General features: G+C 37.5%; 2 protein-coding genes across 2 annotated transcripts; both read left to right on the plus strand.

Moving 5' to 3' along the window:
* The first annotated feature begins 1,040 nt into the window (after positions 1–1,040).
* LOC122282244 lies at positions 1,041–1,949 on the plus strand. Its single transcript, XM_043094196.1, has 2 exons — positions 1,041–1,611; positions 1,717–1,949. The coding sequence occupies exons 1-2, from the start codon at positions 1,041–1,043 to the stop codon at positions 1,947–1,949; spliced, it is 804 nt and encodes a 267-aa protein (XP_042950130.1).
* Positions 1,950–21,568: 19,619 nt separating this feature from the next.
* Positions 21,569–22,096, plus strand: LOC122282245. The gene has a single exon (XM_043094197.1). It carries the CDS (start codon positions 21,569–21,571, stop codon positions 22,094–22,096), a length of 528 nt encoding a protein of 175 aa, XP_042950131.1.
* The last annotated feature ends 3,727 nt before the right edge of the window (positions 22,097–25,823 follow it).

Consider the following 25,823-nt stretch of genomic DNA (forward strand, 5'->3'; position numbering starts at 1 on the left):
TATTTGCTCGGAATTCTTAAGCCACAGCCTTAACCAAGTTGAACTACAGGGCCTTATTTATGGTATCCCAGCTATTCGAGGGGGCCTACATGTAACTCACCTGCTTTTTGCAGATGATAGTCTGGTCTTCTGTAAATCAAATCCAGCTGACTGGAGTAGTTTACAGCAAGTTCTCAACAAGTATGAACAAGCCACTAGTCAAAGACTGAACCTGGACAAAACTTCTATCTTTTTCAGTAGCAACACCAAGCTAGAGGTCCAACAAACCATCCTTCAACAAGCAGGGATTAAAGCTTCTGGTCCTTTTGATAAGTACTTGGGGTTACCATCCTATGTGGGAAGACAAAAAACTAAAACCTTCAGTTCAGTGTTGGACAGAGTCAAGACTAAAATGGAAAATTGGAAGACTAATGTTTTGTCTCAAGCTGGGAAAGAGACCTTGCTGAAACCTGTGTTGCAATTAATCACAACCTATAGCATGGGAATTTTTAAACTTCCCAAATCTATCATAAGATGTCTCAATCAGCTATTGCGGTCATTTTGGTGGGGTAAAAAAGAAAACAGGTCGAAGATACACTAGCTGAGTTGGCAGGCCCTTGGAAAAACCCAAGAAAGAAGGGGGTTTGGGCTTTAGAGACTTTGAGTTCTTTAACCTTGCCTTGTTGGCCAAACAAGGGTGGAGGATCATCAAAAATCCATCCTCCCTTGTAACTCAGATCCTAAAAGCTAAATACTTGCTGAACTCAGAATCTTTCTCAGTCAAACCAAGAGCTAATGATTCCTTTGTTTGGAGGAGCTTCCTCTCAGCAAGATCTGTTCTCAAGGAGGGACTTATATGGAGACTAGGAGATGGACAAAAAGTTAAGATTTGGCAAGACAGGTAGCTTCCATGCCTTTCCACTTACCAAGCGCAATCTCCTATCACCATCCTAACTGATGATGCAATAGTCTTTGAACTCATTAATCGAGATACTATGCAATGGGATCTACCCCTCATTCAAGCTATCTTTTCAAAAACTGAGGCTAACTCAATCTGCAAGATGACCCTTAGCCCATGCAGGAGCCAAGATGTTTTGACATGGAGATGCTCAAGTAATGGAAAATTCTCAGTGAGAAGTGCCTATCATCTACAAGGCACCATTAAAGAAGACAACAAGGGTCAATCCTCAGAACAACCCTACTTTTCAAGCTTCTGGAACAAACTTTGGGGTATCCAAGCCCCTCAAACCACCAAGTCCTTCCTGTGGAGGGCTGCAAAAGAGTCCCTTGCTACGAATCTGAACTTGCACAAGAGAAAGGTGGTGGAATCTCCACTATGCCCAATCTGCTTTAGGTATCTTGAATCAGTCTCACATGCCCTCTGGACCTGTGCAGCAACTCAAGATGTATGGTCAAAAAGCTCAAGAAGGATACAAAAACTGGACATTCTAAATGGCTCTTTCAAAGTGATCCTAATGCCCTTTCGGAACCAACTGTCCAAGCGAGAACTCACAGAAATTGCAGTCACTGTAAAGGCAATTTGGCATAGGAGGAATAGTAGGATTTTTAAAAAACAGTTGCAGTCCCCTTCTCAGGTGTCAAAGCAGGTTCATGCAGAGATGACAACCATTGGTACATGGTTAGAAAATGAGGGAAAATAGGTTAAGCACCAAGTGGCTCCTAGCACTATATGGTCTACTCCTCCACCAGCCTTTTTCAAACCTAACTGGGATGCAGCCATTGATAAAGACAATTCTAAAGTAGGAATTGGTGTGATTGTAAGAGATTTGGATGGCCTGGGTATTGCCTCTCTATGTTCTTCTATTACACTAACTCCTAATCCAAAGATTGGGGAAGCTATAGCAGTAAGAGCAACTACATTGTGTGTTGAACTGGGATTAAGTCAAATCATACTAGAAGAAGATGCTCTCAATGTGGTTCAGACTGTTCAACATAAAGAAGAAAACTAGAGCGCCTTTGGAATGGTGATTAGAGATATCAAATCCTTATTGTCAAAGGTCCGAGAATGGTCAATTCAACATACTCTTAGGGAATTCAATGTAATTGCCCATACTCTAGCAAAATATGCTTTGACTTGTTCAGAGGATTGTATCATTCTAGAGGACTACCCTCCATGTATCCAGCATTTACTCTAATGAAATGCATTTGATCCTTTCAAAAAAAAAAAAAAAAAATTCTATTGTTGTTATGTTTTGGGATAAACTTAAGTGGAAGGAAGCCATGTGGGCTTCCCCTCTATATTGATTTTTAGATTAAACTATTAGTAAAGCATTGTTGTTGTTTTCATCACTATTGCAAGTATGGTGGTGTCCTATATGAACTGTTTTATGGTGAATAACAATAATATATATCCTTTAATAATTTCGTATGAATGGATTTAAGACTGACTACACATTCCAAGAGTTAGGGGGATGAATTTCTTGAGAAACCTTGGTGTTGGATGAGTTTGAAGGGGCTGGATGCAACCTTTTATCTTGCTTCTTGTGGTTACTAGGTTTCAACAAAGCCTACTAGGATTTGGAGTCCTAGTTTAGCTAGGAATTACTAATGGCTCAATTTCTTGAACCTTTCTAAGTGAGAAAAAGGAAGTATATGTTATTTGGGAAATTATGCAACTTGAAGTCCTAAGCCTGCTAGGACAACCACTTAATACAGTGTAATAATGTAGGAGTAGGTCTATAGCATTATGGGTCTTGTGGGCAAGCATGAGATGGGACTAAAAGGGTCTTGAGAGAGAGAGAGAGAGAGAGAGAGAGAGAGAGAGAGAGAGAGCAAATGAGAGAAAGAGGGGTATGAGCTCGGTTTTTTTTTTCTTTTTTTTTTAAATAATTGATTGATGAGCCGGTAGCCACATGTCCAATAGTGGCCTCATCCCAAGGTTATTAATAATGGGCTCAGGTTGAATGTTGGGGTCGCAGAGCAGACAGAAGATAGGAAGAAAAAAAAAAAAAATTTGGAAGGGTAGTAGACCGATAGTAGCAAGTCGAAGGGTATCATTAACCATATTGATTAACCAACGAATGCATTATATGTTGTGTTTTATTCAATCAAATTAAATACAAATCACTTACTCCACAAAGAGATGACTATCAAAACTATAAGCAGAATCCATGATAGCAGAATTCAAGAATATTGATTAACAAAGGGAAAAATCCATGATAGCAGCAAATCAAAACTATAAGCAGAACTAATCACTTCTGAAACTAAGCAGCATATTATGAAAAAAAACAAAACACCGAAAAATCCATGCAGTAGAATAACAAGAAAGAGATTGCTACTAGAAACGACGTGTAAATTGAATCCTAGATTCGCATGAAATGCAATAAGGAATATGGAAAAACTAACCCTAAAATCCAACAGAAAATGATACGGGTTAAAGCATTAATCGAAAACTTACAAACGATGGGTGTCGGGGTGGGCGTGAGGAAGAGAAAATTGACGCGTGAAGAGGAATTCCTTGGTGGAAGCGGGGCTGCATGAAAGGGAGGTGGTGGACAAATTGGGGCTGCGAGAGAGGGAGGGGGTGGGGATATTGGCTGTGCGAGGGGGAGGGGGAAGAGCAACTGGGAGGAGGAAGATGGAGGGAAGGGTTTCTAAAGTGAGGAAGAAATCGTAGGGGGACTAGCTTGCAGTCGGACGACAAGAGTCAGAGGTAATCGCAAAGCTGGTTAGGGGGGTTGGGGTGGGCTTCGAGAGTGAAAGGTAATTTTTCTTTTGTTTTTTTTTCTTTTTTGGAAGAGGAGATTATCGCTGGGGCAGGGGGATGTAGTTTTTATATAATCACCTTTTACGACGAGAAACAGTAGCCGGAATTTGAAAATATTTCTCCATAAAAAATGTTTCCCGATAACCAAAAAATGCCATCAACATTTTTGCATTCCATGATATAATTTCATTGTAAAAAATGGGTTTCTCGCTAAAAAAATGTTTTTTCTCACCAATATTTGTCCACCATGATCATCTCGTGGAAAAAAAATCAGGTTTTACTCCCACTAGGAATTTTCGTGTCAACAGCCCACTTTTTGCCACTAATGTATACTGCTTAAAAAGAACACGCGGCAAAAGAACCTATTTGTTGTAGTGAATATATTGTTGACCCCAGTGTATTAGGGTTAGAGAACCTTGTGGTCATGGATCTTCTCGGTACAACCAAGTTAATTAGAACCAGCTTGTTCTTTTGCAAGATGATCATCACTAGGTACACAGACACTAAACCAGTTGGGCGTTGTAATCTTCCCCTCAAATAGTATTGTATCCTTAATTATGGCCTTGTTAAACATTTTAAACCTACATTCATTCACTCACTCACAAAAAAATTCATTTCTTTTCCTTTCCTTTCCCTTGAATACATAAATATATCATATATGTATGTACATATAAATACATACATAAAATATATATATATATATATATATATGAAAACCTAGACATTTCATTCATGTATTCATCAAAGTAATAACAATTAATGGAACTTTTGTAAAAGGCTTCCAAAGAAAGGCTTATACATCGTATATCCTTTAAAACACTTACTTATCATATACTTATTGCAAAAAGAGCAATTTTGTTTTTAATAAAACACTTATAAATTATGATTGATTATATATATAGTTTGTAAAATATCATTATGCTTGCATCAAATACTTTGAAATGTATAATCATGGTTATTCATTTAACATGCTTTTGCAAAAATAGCATTCTTGTTTACAAGAATCAATTCAAAAGGCATGGTCATATCTGCTTATCTCAAAGCTTTACAAAAAATGTAACTTTGAAAAAATTAATCACAAGCATGTCAATAGGTTCTTGTGCAAACATGCCATCGCATTAACAATTTACTCAATCAAACGATTTATAGGAACTTTCCTAATGAACCTATTGTTTTGAATATGGACTAGATAATTGCTATCTTCATGATTTATGGCATCTAGGCTAGCATACAACTCCAGAAACTTACCCAACTATATTCTCTTAAAACTTTCAAGAATGATACCTATTCTATGTCATGCATTAACCCATATCCCTCTAGCTCTTTTTAGGCCTCTATATCATGCTTAATCTACTATATCATGGCATACACATCTTTACATTTAATCTTCAACATTCATACTATGGATGCTTTAATCAATGCCTTTATGCCTTAATCTATATTTGTACACATATTCTCTTAAAAGTATCATGCACTCCTTTTGAAAAAAGTAAGTAAATATAGGACTGACATGAAAAAAAAAAAAATTTAATAGTGGACCCCACTATTTTTAAAAAGGAGTGCGCAGCGCTTGCTCAACCTAATAGTGCATTTAGCATTACTCATGGCACAAAGAGTTAGTGTATAGCAAGAGAGGAAGAAAGAAAGAGAGAGAGCTATTTTTCTAAGGAGCATGTGATTTTAAGTGCATGGAGATGAAAGATGAGTAGATGGAGTCTGACTAGAGAGGTGTTTTGGCTAGGATGATGATCGAGTGGGAGAGATTCCCTAATTTTGAATGGTGGAGAGGCTCGCCCCATGTTGTCCCATCAAGTGACATATGTCTATGTGACGAATATCTATGTGACGATGTTGAATGGTGGTGTGATTTGTGTTATGGCCTTTATGAGCTTGGAAAGAGGGTGATTACTCGCCTTGGCGACATACATAACTATATATACATGTATTAAGGTTTGTGTAGAGGTTAACTCCTCAAAGGGTGATTCCTCACCATGCTTATTTAGACATAATTTATTGAGGGGGTAACTCCTATCCATGTTTTACGAATACATGTGTTTCTACCTGAGAGGGTCATTCTTCGCCATGCACTAATGCATGCGTTCACCCCCTTTTTTTTTTTGCGTAAAAATATTCCTTGCATATTCACGAGCACTGTATCAAGACCGAAGGTTTTAATGTAGAGTTAGATCCAAGAGTACCTGAGGAAGAAGAGCCAATACTGCCTGAGCAATAGGCTTGTAGGCCGTTTTCTGTTGTAGAATTTGTTGATCATGGAAGCTGCATTTGTAACTATTACAAAGAGACCACATGTGCTCGATTGGCCTTATTTTGGAGTTAAAAATTAAACAGCTGATTATGTGTATGAACATTAAGGACTTGTGGTGCCCTCAACCCCTAAGTGTGATTTGGTGGGAGTCATGACATCGGGGTGATGGCTGCTCGAGTCATGCACCCCAATGAAGAGTTCAAGTGTGTCTAGACATGCAACATGTGTACAATTATAAATGTAGCAGAAAATAATATGGCAATCAAAAAACTATGTACCAAAAAATTTAAAGACAATCCAACAAGAAGTCTTCCATAAGGTTATTACAGACATCAAGCTAAATAAAATAAAAAGGAGAGTCTAATCAACAATAATGGGGATAAACCTCAGGTTATCACTCCTTAGGTGGGGTCGGTCCTCCATGCTTATATTCGTCCTCTACATGATTATGGTGGGAACACTATAATGAGATTTTGCAAACTCAACAAGTAAATATAGATCAACACCAAGAAATACAAACAATGGAAATAGACAACCACACGCACCCAACAAGCATAGAAAGGTATTTCAAATTTTCTTTTTCCTTTCTCTTTACCAAAAACATTTACACATAACCTACTCACAACAAAACCCCATTTTATGCCTAAAAAATATTCATTTTATTACAGTATGCACCATGGTCTCCCCTGGGGACCATCCACACACTCTGGCTCCCTTTGTCACACCACGAATAACGACCATGCGTGTGACTTCACAATAAACAATGCCCAGCTCTGCGCTCAATGCATACGTTACCAGGCATCCTCTAGCCTCCGCCAGCAGAAAGGCCACGAAGTTGGCACCACAGCATTACCGTGTTGTCCGAGCTCATACTTGTTCGGTGAAAACCCAAAAGACTTCACTCAGTTTTACACGATCCTGAGTGACCAGAGGAGCTCTACCAAAATAATGTCTCATCTCAGCTTTGGGTCATAAAACGTACACACCCACAAAATCCCATTAGCCTTTTTACACCAAAAGAGCACAGTTTTCCAAATTTACAGCACAGACATCAAGCAGATCATAGTTAATATGGTAAAGATAAATTATGACAAAAATGTAGATGCGTGAACAGACAATTATTGGATGACATGAAAATAAATACATGAACCAATGGCAAAACAACACACAGATTCACATATCACAACTACACAAGATTCCCAACACTCTACATAGCCCCCGACCACTTTTCATTCACAACCAAACTACAAAAACATTTAGATAATAAGTTATTCCACATTAGTATTTCAAGGGTCAATCCAAGATTTACTTTCAATGCGAAAGGGTAATTCTGGATGATCAAGCACGCCAACTTAAAGTATTCCTCTCTAATTGAGAGAAAATTGTGAGTGTGCACATGCACAGGTCACTACGTAGATAGGAAAGATGGTTGCAAATCTACATGGTGCCTAAAAATTAAAGGGGCTTGTTGTTGTGGTGTCTAGAGGGGCAGAGCACAGTGACAAGGGTGGATCTGGAGAGATTAAAGGGGATATACGATTAGGAAAAATTAAAGGGTGGCAGATATGACGTGACAGAGGGTAGAGAAGGTAAATTTTGGTAGTGGAGGATGGTGGAGCATGGCGGAGTAGTGCCTAAGTGAGCCTTAGTTCATGGGTTGGGTGAAATCAAGGAAGGAGGAGGTCAGGAATGGGAAGGGGAAGGGAAAGGCAGGGGGTGGTCAAACGACCATTGGAAGATGGCTCGGAGGGGTGAATTGTGGTGGCGCATGACAGCGCTAGTTAACAACTTCTCTTAAAGGTACGAGAAGGTAGATTTAGGAAAGAAAAGCGACAGCAAATAGTGTGGATACAAATGCCATACAATGATAGATTTGAGAGGCTAACTGAGAATCCTAGTAGATCTGCCATCCTTGAGATCAAACAGCGACTAGCGTTGGTGGTGGCGACACTAAAGCCAAGGGAAGAAGAGAAGAGAGAGATAGACAGACATGAAGAAATCCAAGGCGAAGGAAGGGCTTGGCGAAGATAGAAGGTGGTGAGATGTGGACGATGACGACGATAGCAAGGGATGGACGACGGAAACGTGGTATTTTGGCTAGCGGCGAAGATCCACAGAGGAAGAAAGAAGGGGATGGAGTGGAGGAGCTACCGACGAGGAAGAGTTATGGTGGTCAGACAGTGGCAAACGGGAAAGAGGGGTTGCTCGGCAGACATGCTGTGACAGCACAGTGGCAACACTGATAGCAATGCATGTGGGTTGCACAGAGAGAGAGAGAGAGAGAGAGAGAGAGAGAGAGAGAGAGAGAGAGAGAGAGAGAGAAATTTCTAATTTCACAGAGGGCTTTTATAGAGGGGCTTGCAGCGCTGGACAAAGAGAAGGGAGGAAAGAAATTCCCCTTAGGCCAAAACGACGCTATATAGAGGGAGGGGTTGGGCTATTGTTTTCAACTTATGGGTTCACTTACACGAGTTGGGCCCGTCTCTCAAACACCTACACACAATAAAATCCATTTAAACAACCTGATGGGCTTCATCTTACTAAAAAAGGACATGCATTTCTAGACTTGGGCTTCACATGGATTGAGCTTCATAGGACTAATGTGACTTATGAATATTGTGAGAATTTAATTATTGTGTTTAGACTTTGAAAACTATAATGATAAGTTGTTTGGCTAAACCTTTTCTTTTTTTTTCTGTGAATTATATACATTTTTCCTACAAGTGCACATCCTAGCAAGTGTTGCACGCCTAACCCGATTCAAATCTTCGGTGTTGCCGTGAGGTTAGCACCCTTGGCACCAAGGATCATTGCCAGGCTCTTTATTGAGGAACATGGCGCCATAGCTTGGTATCAGAGTCTGTCTATATGGGTCAGGGTAAATCTATATTGTCACATAGGAAGGGTACCATAAACATAGGATTGATCTTCAGTCACAAGCTTGAATCTTGGAACGTAATATGTTCAAACTGTGTTTAGGGAGCAGAAGTTGGATCAAGAAATGATAAGTTTGGGTTCTGTAGCAGGGTCTAAGCATGGTGTGACTGAGAGTTATGTGAGTGAGTGACAACGAGTGTCCAATGCCAACCTGTTTTCAAGTTTTTTTGGATTTATATGTGTAAAAAGCCCATTTGAGTTTTTAAATATTTTTTTCTAAGTAGACTACGAGCCTAAAATCTCTCTTTTGGTGAATTACGATTTCCTTCAGCTTTGATATTTATGTTAAAAATATTTTTAAGGGCAGAGATAATTTTTGAACAAGTCGGATTATTATTTTTTTTTTGAGTTTGAGTCAAGGTCCAAAATTCAAGGAAAAGCCCATTTTTTATTTTTTTTTAGCACTTTATATTCACGTGTTACACAAGTTCATGCACAGCCCTCACAGACTTTTCTACATGCACGGCTTCATTATCACATTTGTTTTCCACGACATGCTTGATGCACATCTCCTTCCTTTCTCCTCTAGGGTTTTCTATTTTTAACCACCTATAAATACATGTATTCTCCCATGCACTTGAGAAACGACCACTGCCATAATCGTAGACCCACATTATCGTGACCCAAAGCCTTTCGTCGCTGCATCTAGATTGACCAAAAGAAAAGGGTGCAAAGCCACGGTTTACTACACATTCAATGTTACACCACCATCACCAAAGGGTAGTCAATTGCTCAGCACATGAAACTGCTACCACACACATGCATGGAAACACCACCACATGCAAGTTGCCCGCCCATTTGTCCCCTGTTTTTAGCCCCCAAAACAAAGCTTTTTGACTCAACCAACCCACCAAGCATGAGCCACAAACCAGCCCCACGTGGGGGCTAAAAACAAAGAGTGCCATCAGTCACCTCTTAGCCAACCCCCACCCTCTCTCTCTCTCTTGGTAACTGCTTTTTGATCCCTCAAGTCATGCTCTCTCTCTCTCTCAGTGTTCAGTCACCCCACTCACAGCCCAGCACTTTCGCAGCTCTTCCCCTTAGATCTTTATTCCCATTTCACTCCTGGGTATGTACGGCTCCTGCTTATCATTTTTGTCTCTTTGTGTTTTACTTCTAAATGAGTTTTATATTATTTAAGCTACTGTGACTCTAGCAGATGAAAGGGATAGTTTTTATGTGTAATTACTTTGATGCCTTTTTATTTTAAAAGATTTAGCCAAATATTTTTGAACGGTGTTTTATGGGTTTCATGTTCTACTTGTTGGCCTTATTGTAAATGGATTGTGTTTTAAATCGATTTGGGTTGAGTTTTTATATTTCTAAGATAGTAAGAATATTTTTTAACGGATTGTCTTTTATAAGTTTGATGTTTAAAACTGGTTCGTGTATTTTTAGAAATGATGTTAGCAACTCTTAACGGATTTTGCTTTTTTTATTAAGAAACTAGTCTATTATTTTATTTTGGGGTGGGGATAAGTATTTTTAATTATGTAATTATTTACTTTATTCTGAATTCAATTAAGTGAAGATTAAGGAATTTAGAAAGTGATAGTATATTTGGGTTAAGAGAAAATCTAGGTCTTTGAAGAATTTAAAATAGCAAATTTGAATATTGCAGGTGTGATTATAAGTTACATGTTCAATTGGAGATTTATGCAAGTTATATGATTTGCTATAGGTGAGAAATTTCTAAAAGACTAAGAAGTTCGGGTAAGCAGGGTTCCTATGCTAGACTTTGCATAAAAATAAAATGAAATGAGGTTAATTTATGGAAATGTGCATTATATGTTATGAAAAGAATTATGAAAACAACCTCAGTTATTTGTCCGGTGTCATTCATGAACTCTGATGAAAGAGAGAGCATTTTTTACATGACAGGTGTAGACATGAGCTTATTTTTTTGGCATTCAGTTTCTGAACTATGCGAAAGATAGCGAATATGAAATTTTGTGCATAAATTAAGATTTTGTGATTTGATTCTGTTATGTTTCGGAGATGTTCTATACTATGATATGATATGATGTGATTTCTAATAACTTTTGGCATGACATTTTGAATTTGGATATGGTTTATGGATAGTGATCTGTTTTACCTACCACGAGTGCTAATAGTGGCTTCTATTTGGGTTGGTACCAACTGTTCTGTTTCTAGTGCACTCACTTTGGAAACCAAGTGGTTTTTTGATGGTCTTTCTTATGTGCACACTCGGGGCTCCAAGAATAAATAAGGAAAAGATTCACATTCTATTTTTGCTTGGTTAGCTACCGCAACTTGCACAACCCTACCACAGGGGTTAAACATGGCATTTGATGTGATATGATGTTCTAGTATGATGGTGATTAGTTATGTTATGCCAAAAGACTTTCAATAAAAATATTTTTGAATATGAAGATGATATGATTCTTGTTAGTACTCTGTTTTGATAGGATGTGGTATCTGAAAAATCTTTGGCATAACTATCTGGTTTTAAATCTAATTCTATCTCTGCTTTGTTCAATTAAGGGACCCAACCACAGGGGATGTACATGGTATATATTTTTGTGAGGTGTCACGGGAAAGAATAGTGGTAACCTATTTGAGTTTTGATATGCACTTGCTTGGGTATTCGCATATACACAACCTTACCACTAGGGTTAAACATAGCCTCTGATTTGATATGATGCTTTAATTTGATGATGATGATGAATTAGATACGTTATGCCAAAGTACTTTTGATATGAATATTTCTGAAACTTCACTCTGATTTTTTATAACATGTTTCTACTTTCACACTCTGAAAATGGAAATGAAAATGTTCTATTATGCCTTATAATCTCTATAAATGCTCACGTTTACATACTAGTATATGTCCTCTGCTTATTAAGTCGTTAATAACTCACCCCTTATCTCCATAATATTTTTCAGATGATTTTGAAATAGTTTAGCCAAGGATCAGGATTATAGAGCATGGGCGAGATGATTATTTAAGTATAGTAGATCACTCATAGCAGATCTCCGAGGATTGGCGGATTCTATTAAGAGATTTTTTTAGTATTCTGATGACTTTAAATTTTGGAGTCTGTAAATATCTTGATGAAATGTGAGTTTTATGTTACACGAAGTAACTCTCTGACCCTTGTGGGATCGGGGCATTACAGTTTATATCAAAGCCAGGTTTGAGATTCTGCAAACTTTATGGATTGATGTTTGGGAATTTGAGGTTTTAGATTTGATTGGCTTATCTTCGTAACATTTTTTTAAATATTTTTTATGGTTCAGCTGGAGAACACGAGTAGGAAGTATTGGAAAATTTCGATGATCATATATAAATTAGTGCTAAAGGTTCAAGTATTTTTGGAGGATCACATTTTGTAGGTTTAACTTTGGCGGTTATTTTGGTACGTCGAGTTATGGGTAATTCAAGTCTTTGTGGAGTTGTTATTCTATTTTATTTAGGATTTTGGTTAGTATTTTTGTGAAGAGATATAGATATTTGTATTGAATGAATAAATTAGTGTTTTGTGGAATGCTTGGCTTATTTTTATCTTGTTGGTGGATATAAAGTAAAAGGAGCTAACTCTTTGGTCCAACGAATTAGCGAGGGCACTTAATCGTATTTCAGATGTACTGCAGTACGAAGTTTACACTTGATATGTGGAGAACCAGTAGGTTAACTCCCCTAGGGAGGAATGGTGAGGCTATTTTTATGAGTCATTTTTTATTTATTGTTACCCAAGATTTTTCGGTAACAAAGGTCCAATGAAGGCATAAAGGTGGATTATGGATATTGAAAGGACTTTCAAGGTGAGTAGATGCACCAAAAGTTAGAAAGTTCTATACGTGAGCTATTTGCTCCAAGGAGAAATGGCATTGTGGTGGGGTGCCAAAAGGAAACTCCTTACCATGCAATTGGAAACCATGGAAAGGATCTTGTGGGAATGATTTAATAAGGAGTTTGACAATCTGTACTTTTCCACTATTGTAAGGCAACAAAATTCAAATGACTTGACCGAAAGTTAGAAAGTCCTATACATGAGCTATTGGCTCCAAGGAGAAATGGCACTGTGGTGGGGTGCCAAAAGGAAACTCCTTACCATGGAATTGGAAACCATGGAAAGGATCTTGTGGGAATGATTTAATAAGGAGTTTGACAATCTGTGCTTTTCCACTATTGTAAGGTAACAAAATTCGAATGGCTTCACTAACTTGGTTCAAGGAAATATGTCTGTAGAGCAGTATGCTGCAAAGTTTATAGAGTTAGGAAGGTTTGCCCCCACACCTTATTCCACCAAGAGCATAAGGGTGGAACAATTTCAGGTGGGTTTCAGACTTGAATTAGGACTCAAGTAGTGTGCCTAAAGATTCAAGATTTCTAGAAATTGGTGCACGTGGCCTCCATAGCTAAGCAAGAGCAACTTAATGCATTAGTCACACCTTTGAGCAATGTAATGTGTTAGTTTGTATCTAGGATGGGAGGCCGACTGCCAACTACCCCCAAAGCGCATATGGGAGGAAGAACACCCATGTGTGGTAGTTATCATAGAGCTCATGAAGGGAATGTCGTCTTATTCCAACCCAATGTTATCACTGTAAGCGAACAAGAAACTACCCCAAATATTGCCCCCAAGCAATGTCGGTGCAACAAGTATGGTATGATGGAGGACGTGGAGATCACAGGTAGACGAAGCAAGCAAGATTGTACGCTCTCACTCCTAGAGAAGCCAACGAGGAGGACACAGAGACCCAGAAAGCATGCATCATCTCAGGTACGGGACCTCAATCCATGGTTGACTAGTCATATTCATAGGAATGTAGGATAAAGGAGTAAGGTAGTTGTCCATTTTCGGGCGAGTTAGGGTGTCACATTTCTATGCGAGTGCACTTTGACTAGTCATTCACTCATGAAACATTTAATTTCCTTTCTTTTCCTTTCCCTTGAATACATAAATGTATCATATATGTATGTACATATACATACATACATAATATATATATATATATATATATATATGAAAACATAGACATTTCATTCGCGTATTCATCAAAATAATAGCAATTAATGGAACTCATGTAAAAAGATTGCAAAGAAAGGCTTATACTGTATATCCTTTAAAACACTTACTTATCATATACTTCTTGCAAAAAAAGCAATTTGATTTTAATAAAACACTTAGAAAATTATGATTATATATATACTTTGTAATATATCATTATGCAATTTATGATTATATATATACTTTTTAATATATCATTATGCTTGCATCAAACACTTTGAAATGTATAATCATGGTTATTCATATAACATGATTTTGCAAAAATAGCATTCTTGTTTACAATAATCGATTCGAAAGGCATGGTCATAGCAGCTTACCTCAAAGCTTTATACAAAATGTAACTATGGAAAAATTAATCACAAGCATGTCAATAGGTTCTTGTGCAAACATGCCATCGCATTAACATTCTACTCAATCAAACGATTTATAGGAACCTTCCTAATGAACCTATTGTTTTGAATATTGACTAGATAATTGCCGTCTTCATGATTTATGGCATCTAGGCAAGCATACAAATCCTGAAACTTACCCAACTATATTATCTTAAAAATTTCAAGAATGGTACCTATTCTATGTCATGCAACCCATGTCCCTCTAGCTCTTTTTAGGCCTCTATATCATGGTTAATCTACTATGTCATGGCATACACATCTTTACATTCAATCTTCAACATTCATGCTATGGATGCTTTAATCTATACCTTGTTGCCTTAATGCATAATTCAATAATGTAAATTTCATGATATTCAAGCCTAATGTTTGTATGAAATTCAATAACCATGTAGGGAAGAGATATACCTTGAAGGATGGAGACAAAATGAAGGTTGTAGTGTCACAAGATGGTTGTTGTGGGTGGTAGTTTGGGTTGCTTCTATTTGCTTCAACTATGGTGTAAGAGAAATGATATTTATTGTCATAGAGTGTGAAAGTGTCGCACACTCCTTTTAAAAAAAGTAAGTAAATATGAGATCGACATAAAAAAACAATTGTTTAATTGTGGACCCCTCTATTTTTGGAAATGAGTGCGCGGTGCTTATACAACCCATAATTGTATTTAGTATTACTCATGGTGTAAATAGTGTATAGCAAGACAAGAAGAGAGAGAAAGAGAGAGCTATTTTTCTAACGAGCGTTTGACTTTAAGTGCATGGAGATTGAAGATGAGTAGATGGAGTTTGACTAAAGAGGTGTCCTCGATTTCAAATGGTGAAGCGGCTCATCCCCCTCCCCCGGTTGTCCCATCAGGCGACGTATGTCTGTGTGATGACTATCTATATGATGATGGTGAACGGTTGTGTGATTTGTGTTATGGCCTTTATGAGCTTGAGAAGAGGTTGATTCCTCACCTCGACAACATACATAACTAAATATATTTATATATATTAAGGTTTGCACAGAGGGTAACTCCTGAGAGAGTGACTCTTTGCCGTGCCTATTTAGATATACTTTGTACTTTACTAAGAGGATGACCATCCATGTTTTACGAATGCATGTGTTTCTACCTAAGAGGGTCATTCTTCACCATGCACTAATGCATGCATTCACTCGTTTTTTCTGCATAAAATTGTTCATTGCATATTAAGGAGCATTGTTTCTCATTAGCAGTCTTATTATAACTACCTAACCTACTTATGACCATCCGTGTATCAAGACCATAGGCTTTAATGTAGAGTTAGATCTAAAAGTACTTGAGAAGGAAGAGCCAACACCACCTAAGCAATAGGCGCATAGGCCATTTTCTGTTGTAGAATTTGTTGATCATGGAAGCTACATTTGTAACTATTAGGTAGGAAACCATATGTGTTCAGTCGGACTTATTTTGGAGTTACAAATTAAACAGTTGGTTATGTGTATGAACATTAAGGGCTTTTGGTGCCCTTATCCCTCATGTGTGATTAGGGGAGAGTCATGACACTGGGATGATGGCCACTCGAGTCACACACCCCAATGCAGTCCAAGTGTGTGCGAACATGCAATATGTGTACAGTTATAAATGCAACATAAAATATTAAGGCAATCCAAAATAAGTACCAGAAAATGTAAATACAATCCAACAAGAAGTCTTTCATAAAGTCATTACAGTCATCCAGCTAAATAAAATAAAAAGGAGGGTCCAATCAACTACAATGGGGATGAACCCTAGGTTATCACTCCTTAGGTAAGGTCTATCCTCCATGCTCATGTCCGTCCTTTGCATCCAAGTCTTCAATTCCATGAAACGGAACCACAGGTGGGAACACCATAATGAGATTTTGCAATCTCAGCAAGTAAATCCACAAATCAACCACCAAGAAATACTAACAATGGAAACAGACAACCACATGCACTTGACAAGCATAAACAGATATTTCAAAATTTACTTTTCTTTTCCCTTTACTAGAAAAATTTACAGATAACCCACTGACACCAATTATGTACTTGAAAATGAAATGTGACATGACATGGTGTGCACCAGTTATAATGGTATGACATGATAGAACATGTAACCGACAATTATGTACTTGAAAATGAAACATGACATGACATGATATGACAAAATGTGTAATAGATAAATTATGTACTTCAAAACATTTCTTTTAACAAGTAAAAATATTATGTATACATATATCATTAGGAGTAACCAAGTACACTAGACATATATAAGAAAACACCTAACCCATACTAGAGAGTCCCTAATGACCCGAAAAGCCCATGAATACTACCCAAAATACACCAAGCAGAATTGGAATGTAACACCTCCCCAAACCCAACCCCTAATGACCCAAAAATCCCACTACAAGAACATCTTCACAATCCCTCCCTTTTGTCCTCCCTCCGCTTGAGTTACCTCCCTTAGCATCGTAGTTGATTGCTCATGAAAAACACTTTAACTCCTCTTTCCTTAAAATGCGATTTGGTTTTAAGCACATGGGTCGCCTCAATCACAGTGATTAGTACTTTAAATTGATCTTCATATTCTCCATGTGAAAGCCCTAGGATTTGCTAAAACCTGTTAACTTTATTCAAAACCCAATCTGATGGTGAATCTGTTAAATCATTTATCGGAGAAAGTGAAACCAGGGGAACGACATTATCCCCAGACATAATACCTAACTGCACTCCCGACTCTAAACCTTCCTCTACATGAGTCACTGACAACAAATTGATAATTTCCTTCCCACCATATTGTTGCTCGACAGCTATATGGTTACTGTCCATTGTTTCTATCACCATTACAGGTTCCTCCCCTCCATCAACTTTGCTTGTATGTGCTCCACCCCCCGACGATCCTTGCCATGCCACTTTGTTAGACCCTACTGCTCCCTTAGGAGACATACAATAGGTAGGGATACAACCTTCTGTTACCTTGTTTGCATCTTCTAAAAGAGGCTTGACATTTTCTTCCTAAGTACTCAAGACTCTGGAGGAACCCCAATCTTCAACTAAAAATTAACAAAAGAACCAACCCCATATGCAACTAGTGCCTGAGGCCCTACTACTCCCTTAGGAGGCATAGTGACACTGGCATGGACAAAGATGCTAATGTCTAATGACCCTATCTGTGATGGCGTTGAATCGCCCTTTGCCTAAACACTTGTGGCCTTCAAACCTGAAGTATCTACCCCTCGCCCTTGCTCATCCATTCTCGACCCACCATCAAAACCCATGACTAGGTCCAGCCCCTTATCCACTTTAATCATCAGATCTCTCACATACTCCCTAACTCCCTTCAGGTGAGCTTTAACATCCCACAAAACCCCCTCCACTTCTTCCAATGTCACCTGACGGCCATTGTCTCTTATAAGTGCCTTCCCCTTTCCTTATGCCGCTGAGCTAATCTCAACCGAACTACTTGCCAGTGACCTCAACATCGCAATGTAAGAAGCACCTTTGATTGAGGAAGGCCTTCCCACTATTTTTCCATCAATAAACTCCCTACTGTTTGCATACTTCAAAATTGCGGCTTTGGATCCAGTAACACTTTGAATGGTTTGCAGAAATCCTTTACATCCCAAGCCATTTGTGCCTTCTGGAATCACCAACAAACCTTCCTCCTTCCATTCTAGAATTCTTTGAGTTGCAGAAAGATGCCCCTTGTGTTAACATGATGCTAAATGATAAAAAAATCCATTACCCATCCTAAGCTCTCTGAAGAAATCTTTATGATAGTTAAGTTCTAAACAATCCTCTATCCCCTTGGCCACCCTTGAATCTGCCATCCCACCTAGACACATGAACCTAGTTATCCTTTTGCTACGTTCAAAGATACGAAAACTATTACCTCCCTCTCACCTTCCAAATAATATGAATCCACATCGTGCGTTGTCATCGTCAGATCCCAAATCCCAATTCAGAGATACCCTACTGCTCCAACTTCATCCTCTTAATGAAAAAAAAAACATTAATTAGGCAAAGACACAAAATGAACTCCTAGTCACTAGAGGAGAACCGATAATTGAGTCACTGGAGTCTGTGGTGATGGCGGATGCAAAGGCTCAGGTCACAGTGTCCCTTAACTGTGTTAACGAGAAAAAACAAGAAAAATAAAAATAAAACTCCCAGTCCCTGGAGGAGGACTGACGTTGGAAGCCCCACAATGGAGTCTCTGGAGTCCATCAATCAATTCTATGGCAGTAATAGAGGCAAAGGCTTAGGTCATCGGAGAAGAAAACTCATGATCAATGGAATAGAACTAATGTTGGAAGCCCTCAACGGAGTCACCGGAGACCGTTAGTCAAGTTTGTGATGGTGGCGAAGGTAGATGCTCGGTGACATTCGTCGACACCTCTGACAAAGAGAAATAAAGAAAAAAAATCAGTTTGTCGAAGAGGACTGACGCCAGACGACCCTCAGTGAGGACACTGGGGCCCATCAGTATCATCTATGATGGAGGTGAGGTTTCACTCTCCGGCCGATGGTGGTTGAGGGGTGGCAAAGGGATGGATGTATTTGGGTTCTCTTGCTCAGTGTGTTAGGGTTCTCTTAGTAAAGTCACAACGTCAGCGATATAAAAACATAACTATGTACTTCAAAAGATAACATGGTATAACATAAGTTAACGCATATATATATATATATATATATATATATATATATAAACCTATCCACATTAATGATGATTTCTTACTACCATACATAGACAAGTATCCTGAGAGTAAGTTAGAGGTCAACTTATAGTAATTATAGCACGACATAATAAAGTGTGAAATAATGGGAACTATAATGAGATATTTCTAAAGGTTAGAAACTCCTTAATAATATACATAGAAATATAAAATCACTGACTCATGAAAAAATTACTATTTTATCCCTCTATATGTGGGAAATGACCTTTTTTCCCATAATTTAATGATTTTGCATCTTAACTCCAAAACTCACCAAAGTTTACATTCTTCGTGTAAAATTTTTCCTAAATCCAAATATCTAATTAAAAAATTTAAAACACAATGTAGCTATAAGAACCAAGCATAGGCAGAAACATACAAATGCTAAAATCCTTGATTTTGGTTGCAATTCTTTCAAACTCTAACTTTCATGCTAAAACTGAATCATGAAACATACAAAAATCATATTCTATATTTTAATATCATTCTGGGACATTAACAAAATAAATATCATAAAAACCACAATTTCTTACATCAAGAAATATGCCAAAACATCAAGTTTTGACCACAAAGAACATCTCTTGATGTTCTTGGTCTAACACTCTTTAAATCAACTCCGAAAAGTCCAAAAATTAATAACTATACTCTCAACATGTTCATACATCAATCCTAATGATTATCATGCTTGAAAAAATAAATCAAAGACCACAAAAGTCACAAAATAAATATCATCCAATATAATCAGTTTGCACATTGAGCTTTGCTACTCATCATGCCCACACACCACAGTTATTTTTTTAAGATTTTTTTCTTCCTAAACGAATTGAGTTCTTCTATTCATTATCCATATACCACATACTTAGTAAGAGAAAAAATAAAAATAAAAAAATAAATTATGTGTGGTATGGTGTGAGGATTATTAGTAGAATATTTCTTGCACATTTACTTCAAAACCGAGTACTATATGTTTTAGTTTTTGATCAAGCCACTAGATCTTAGTTTTTCATGAAGTAAACAATCACGAAACAACATCATATACTTCATATTCAAGTCCTAAAATTGATCTAAGAATTAAACTCAATATCACATGAAAAAAGTTGCATAGAAACACAACACAACTTGTGAGCCTCGAGTTTGGGTTCCAACCAAACCTTAACTTGAATAAAAAACTCATTCCCTTAAGATCACAACCATAAATCTTCAAAATGACTTCCTAACACATAGATCAAAATCCTAAGAACAACATATCTAAATATCAAGACCATAGGAGCATGCTTCCATATCAAATGACCCAAGCTTACTCAAAACAGAAACTGTTTTCACACCTCCAATTTCCAACTTTCTCATATTATGCAAAAGTCTTAGTAAAAACTCTTAATATGCAAAAACTTTAACTCCAACCTGCATGTTAATATGTTAACTCTAGACCATAAAAAGATAGGACCAAGATCTTGACAAGAACTTCATCAAAAATATCAAAGAATCACACACTGTCTAGATTATGGTCCAGTATGAACTTTGCATGTTTAAACAAACTTTTCACTAAGAGGGAAGTTGACACATTAATGAAGGAAGAGGATTTAAGATGGAAGTAAAGGGCAAAGCAACAGTGGTTGAAAGAGGGTGATAGAAATACTAAATTTTTTCACAAGTGTGCTTCCCAAAGAAGGAAAGTTAACTCTATAAAATGTATAACAGATGATGAGGGGCGTATAGTTGAAAATCCAGAAGAGATGAGCTCCTTATTTCATTCTTTCTTCAGTCATCTATTTACTTCTACTGAGCCTGCCAATTTTGAAGAATGCCTCCAGAATATACAGCCTGTGGTCACTCAAGAAATGAATTTTGTTCTTACAAAAGGGATCTCTAATGAAGAAATTGAAAGGGTTGTATTTAATATGAATGGTCTTGGTTCTCCAGGACCTGATGATTTTTCTGCTATTTTTTACCAAAATCATTGGGGAGTGATTGGTCCTGACATATGTGCAACTATCAAGAATGCTTTTCTAGCTACTGAGTGGCCTAAAGACTTCAATGTAACTTATATTACTCTCATCCCCAAAGTAAAAAATCCTTCAAGAGTAACTAAGTTTAGGCCTATAAGCCTTTGTAATGTAATATACAAGATCTAGGCTAAGGTTCTAGCCAACAGACTTAAAATTTTCTTATCTCAGTTGATCTCTAACACTCAAAGTGCCTTTGTTCCCAACAAGTTGATCACTGATAATGTAATGGTGGCTTTTGAAGCTATGCACTCTATGCAAACTCAGATCAAAGGGAAAGAATGATTCATGGCTCTAAAGTTGGATATGAGCAAGGCATATGATAGGATTAAATGGTCATTTCTTCAAGCTGTCATGATAAGGATGGGATTTGATTCTAAATGGATTGAGGTGATTCTGAGACGTGTTTCTACTGTGTCATATTCTGTTCTTTTAAATGGAATCCCACAAAACTCCTTTATTCCTTCTTGAGGGATAAGGCAAGGAGACCCTTTGTCTCCTTACCTTTTTATTATTTGTGCTGAATCTCTAAGTAAAATGATCCAAAGTGCTGAAGGGATTGGTGCTATTACAGGTGTTCCTCTGGGTAGAAATCAGGTGAGGATAAGTCATCTATTTTTTGCAGATGACTGTCTTCTTTTCTGTAATGTAAACCCCTTGAAGTGGTCTAGGTTATCTCATCTTCTAGACACCTATGAGCAGGCAAGTGGTCAAAGACTTAATAAGGAAAAAGCCTTAATTCTGTTCAGCAAAAATACTAAAGCTGAAGCTCGAGATCTAATCACTCAAGTGGCAGGCATTCAATCCTCTCAACCTTATGACAAATATTTAGGTCTTCTTGTGGAGATTGGAAGATCGAAAACCAAAGCCTTTAGAAGTGTTATTGACAAAGTTAGAGGGAGGATTAGCAACTGCAAATTGAAGTATTTATCTCAGGCTGGCAAAGAAATCCTTATCAAGTCTATTATCCAAGTTATCCCTACTTATTGCATGGGTGTGTTTAAGATTCCTAAGTCTCTCCTATTAGAAATTGGTCGAATGACTCAACAGTTCTGGTGGGGTTAGAAAGCTAAGGAGAGGAAGATGCATTGGTGTCACTGGGATAAGATGGTTAAGGCTAAAGCAGTGGGGGGCTTAAGATTCAGAGACCTTGAACATTTTAATCATGCAATGCTGGCTAAACAAGGATGGAGATTACTTCATTTCCCTGATTCTCTTGCTGCAAAAGTTCTCTCTTCTAAATACTATCCTGATGGGCAGTTCTTAAAAGCTACAACTCCAAGGCACTCATCCCTTATATGGAGGAGTCTCATGGCTACTAAACCTTTGTTGGAAGAAGGCTTACTCTGGCGTATTGGTAATGGAGCAGACACTAAGATATGACACCATAAGTGGTTGCCTATTCCAACTTCATTCAAAGTTCAAAGTCCTATTAGTTGTTTTGATCCTAAGGAGACTGTTTCTGCACTTATTGATCATGAAGCCAAAACTTGGAAGACATATGTGATTGATCAAGTTTTTCTTCAAAGTGAAGCTGAAATAATTAGACAAATTCCAATAAGTTTATGCAACAGTCCTGATAAAGTTGTCTGGAGATGTACTTCTAATGGGATTTTTTCTATTAGAAGGGCATATTATCTACAACTTGAGCTTCATCAGAGAGTTAAAGGTCAGCATTCTCAAGCCTTTGTTGATAGTGAAAACTGGAACAAGCTTTGGAGGATTAAAGTTGCAAATGCAGAGAAATTATTTTTGTGGAAAGCATATCATAATAGCCTTCCAACAAAGCTAAATCTTTTTAAGAGAAAGGTTGTAAAAGATCCTTGGTGTCCTATTTGTAATCAACATGAAGAATCTGTGGAACACGTCTTATGGGAGTGCATGACAGCTAGGGATGTGTGGTGTCTTTGCTCATCAAAACTGCAGAAACAATGTAAGAACCAGATTAATTTCAGGAGCCTATTGATGCAAATGATGCAAAAACTTGAAGATGAAGTTTTAATGGAAGTAGCTGTGGTGGCATGGAAAATTTGGAGAAGAATGAATGATTTGGTTTTTAACCAAACTTTTTCTACCCCTCAATTGATTGTGAGACAGGCAAATCAGAAACTTGAAGATCTCACTGCTCTTTTCTCTCAACAGACAACTAATCCTACAACCACCATCCCTCAGACGATCCAATGGAGTGTTCCCCCTGCTGATGTGTACAAAGTCAACTGGGATTCTGCAGTGGATAAAGTGAATTGCAAAGTGGGTGTTGGGACTATTATTCGAGATTGGGAAGGAAGAGTGATTGCTTGTATGAGGATGTGTAGACCTCTATTTCCTGACCGTTACTTGGCTGAGGTTTTTGGAGCTCTACATTCTGTTAAGTTGGCTTTAGAAATTGGACTGAAATAGATCAAACTTGAAGGGGATGCAATGAATGTAGTAAATGACATCAAAGGCAACAAAGATTGCTAGAAACAAACTGGTTTGATCATTACTGATATCAAACAGATGCTGCTGAGTTTTGATTCATTTTCAGTTGATTTTACACCTAGAAGTTGTAATAGGTTGGCTCATTGCTTAGCTAGAGATGCTTTACACATCACTGATGTCCTTGTTGATATTGAGGATGTCCCTTATTGTATTGCTTCTCTACTGTAATCGGCTGATGCTTAATACAAATGTTCCTTTCAAAAAAAAACAAACAAACAAACTTTTCACTAATCAAAACTCCATGAAAAGTCCCACCAAATATACCAATAGAAACTAGAGTAAAGAGGAACAACTTATATGAAGAGAGCTTCATGAGAATCTACTTACAAAGGTTTTAAAACATATCCTAAACTATTCACAAGCGTGGCCAAGATCTTGCCAAGTGTCCAAATGAAACTCCTTTGGGCTAATTTGGACAATCCACAATATGATCTGAAAACAACTAGACTACATGCTAACATTGGTGTTACTATTCACTCCAAAAATGGTGAAAATAAATTTACACCTTAAAATCCTAAACAATCATATGAAACTAGGAGTGCAATTCATTCCACGAATTTTGACTCCTAAGTGCCTCGAATAAATCAAAAAGCATTTTCGAGCTACTGTTGTCCGAAAAACAAAAATAATTTTATTGTGCCATAAAATGCACAATAAAATTCTAAATATGAATCTGAGACTAATGGAACAAATAGCTGCTCATTATAACACTCATAAGTACCTCAAATAAATAAAATTATGTTTTTTACACCAAAATAGTAAGAAACTGACTATGCTATCATATTAAAACCTACGCGATTACTCGATTCATGAGACCTTTTTAGGGTTTTCTCATCATTCCTAAAGCCTAAAGAAATTCATCTACTAAATTTCTGACAAACTGTTACATCTGGGAACTAGCAAAATAATGGACCAATTTTGCAACTAGTGGTAAAAGACCTATGACGTCTTTGTTTTCCATTTTATTCTCCACGACAACCATTTCTTTCCCCCATCTTCCTTCTAAAAACATAGTCTTTCTCTGTCTCTTTCTCTCGCTCATTCACTCCAGACTTCGTTTCAGAAAAAAGAACCCTACTTCCCTAAGACTTAAGCTTACTTACATTAGGACGCTTGAGGTTATCCTCGGACTAACTTGGAAGGCCAACTCAACAACTACCAAGCTTAGGGAAAAGTTTCTAACATTTAGGTAAGTTTAAGTTTTTGGCATTAAGATACTTACAAAATATGTGGATGGTTGTGAAGTATGCCTATCTTGTGTACATGTTAAGAAGGGACCTCGTTATTTAGTATCTCATCTTGCCACTTTTATGTTCTACATGCTATCTTGCTCTTAGAATACCCACGCAAAGGTTGTTCAAGCATTTTATAACTTTCCCAGTTATGTTTATGAAGTAGTTTTCCCATAAATTTTACTTAGATTTCACAAAGCCTTATGGTATTATATCTCAATTTTCTGTTGATGTTTGAAAGAGAGATATTGATTGTTTTTAACAGATAGGGGGGTGTGTGTGTGGGTGTGTGTGTGTTTCTCATGACTCCAAGCTGAAATGGGGTATTATCTTAGTGGAGCTCCCCTAGTCACTTAGAAGCGTGTAGTAAGGAAGTGACATCCCCTAGATTGACGATGGGCAATCAACAAGTTCAGTTGAGATGGCATCGCTTACAAATCACAGTCATTGTCTCTCTTCTAGTAGAGGCTAGAGGATGCTTTGGTGAAGGACGGATACTCAAAGCCAAGTGTTGCTTGGTATGAAATCATAAACACGATCGTTACCCATGACGTGACGAAGAAAGCTAGGGCGTTGTAACATCCCAAGAAAAGAATTTCGATAAAAGAATTTGTTTAGACCTTAGAAACATCATAAAGTTTCAAAAGGGTTTTATGAATCGAGCAATCGATTAGGTTTTAGTCTATTAACATAATCGAATTACGATTAGCTACGAAGAAGGATTGACTTTTTATTTATATAAGGCACTTAGGGGTATAATCTGGCGAAACGAAGCTCATATGAATATTTAAGATTTTATGGTGTAATAAAAAGTTTTGAATTTTTTCTTTCAGGTGAATAGTAGACCTTTGGGAGAGCACGTTTGGTACAAACAGCTGTCAAATCACCATCTAGAACATCCAAATTAACCTAAAATCACTAGAAAACCTTTTTGGACACATAGCACCGTCACAACCATCCATTTGGAGATGTACTTGACACTTGTCAAGAGGAGTACTAATGTGTACGGTGAATGGAGTGAAAACCAAGCAAGTCAACATGCTTCTTACACAATTCACTATTCCATCCACTCAAACACT

Source organism: Carya illinoinensis, chromosome 11 (assembly GCF_018687715.1).
Source record: "Carya illinoinensis cultivar Pawnee chromosome 11, C.illinoinensisPawnee_v1, whole genome shotgun sequence".
NCBI lineage: Eukaryota > Viridiplantae > Streptophyta > Magnoliopsida > Fagales > Juglandaceae > Carya > Carya illinoinensis.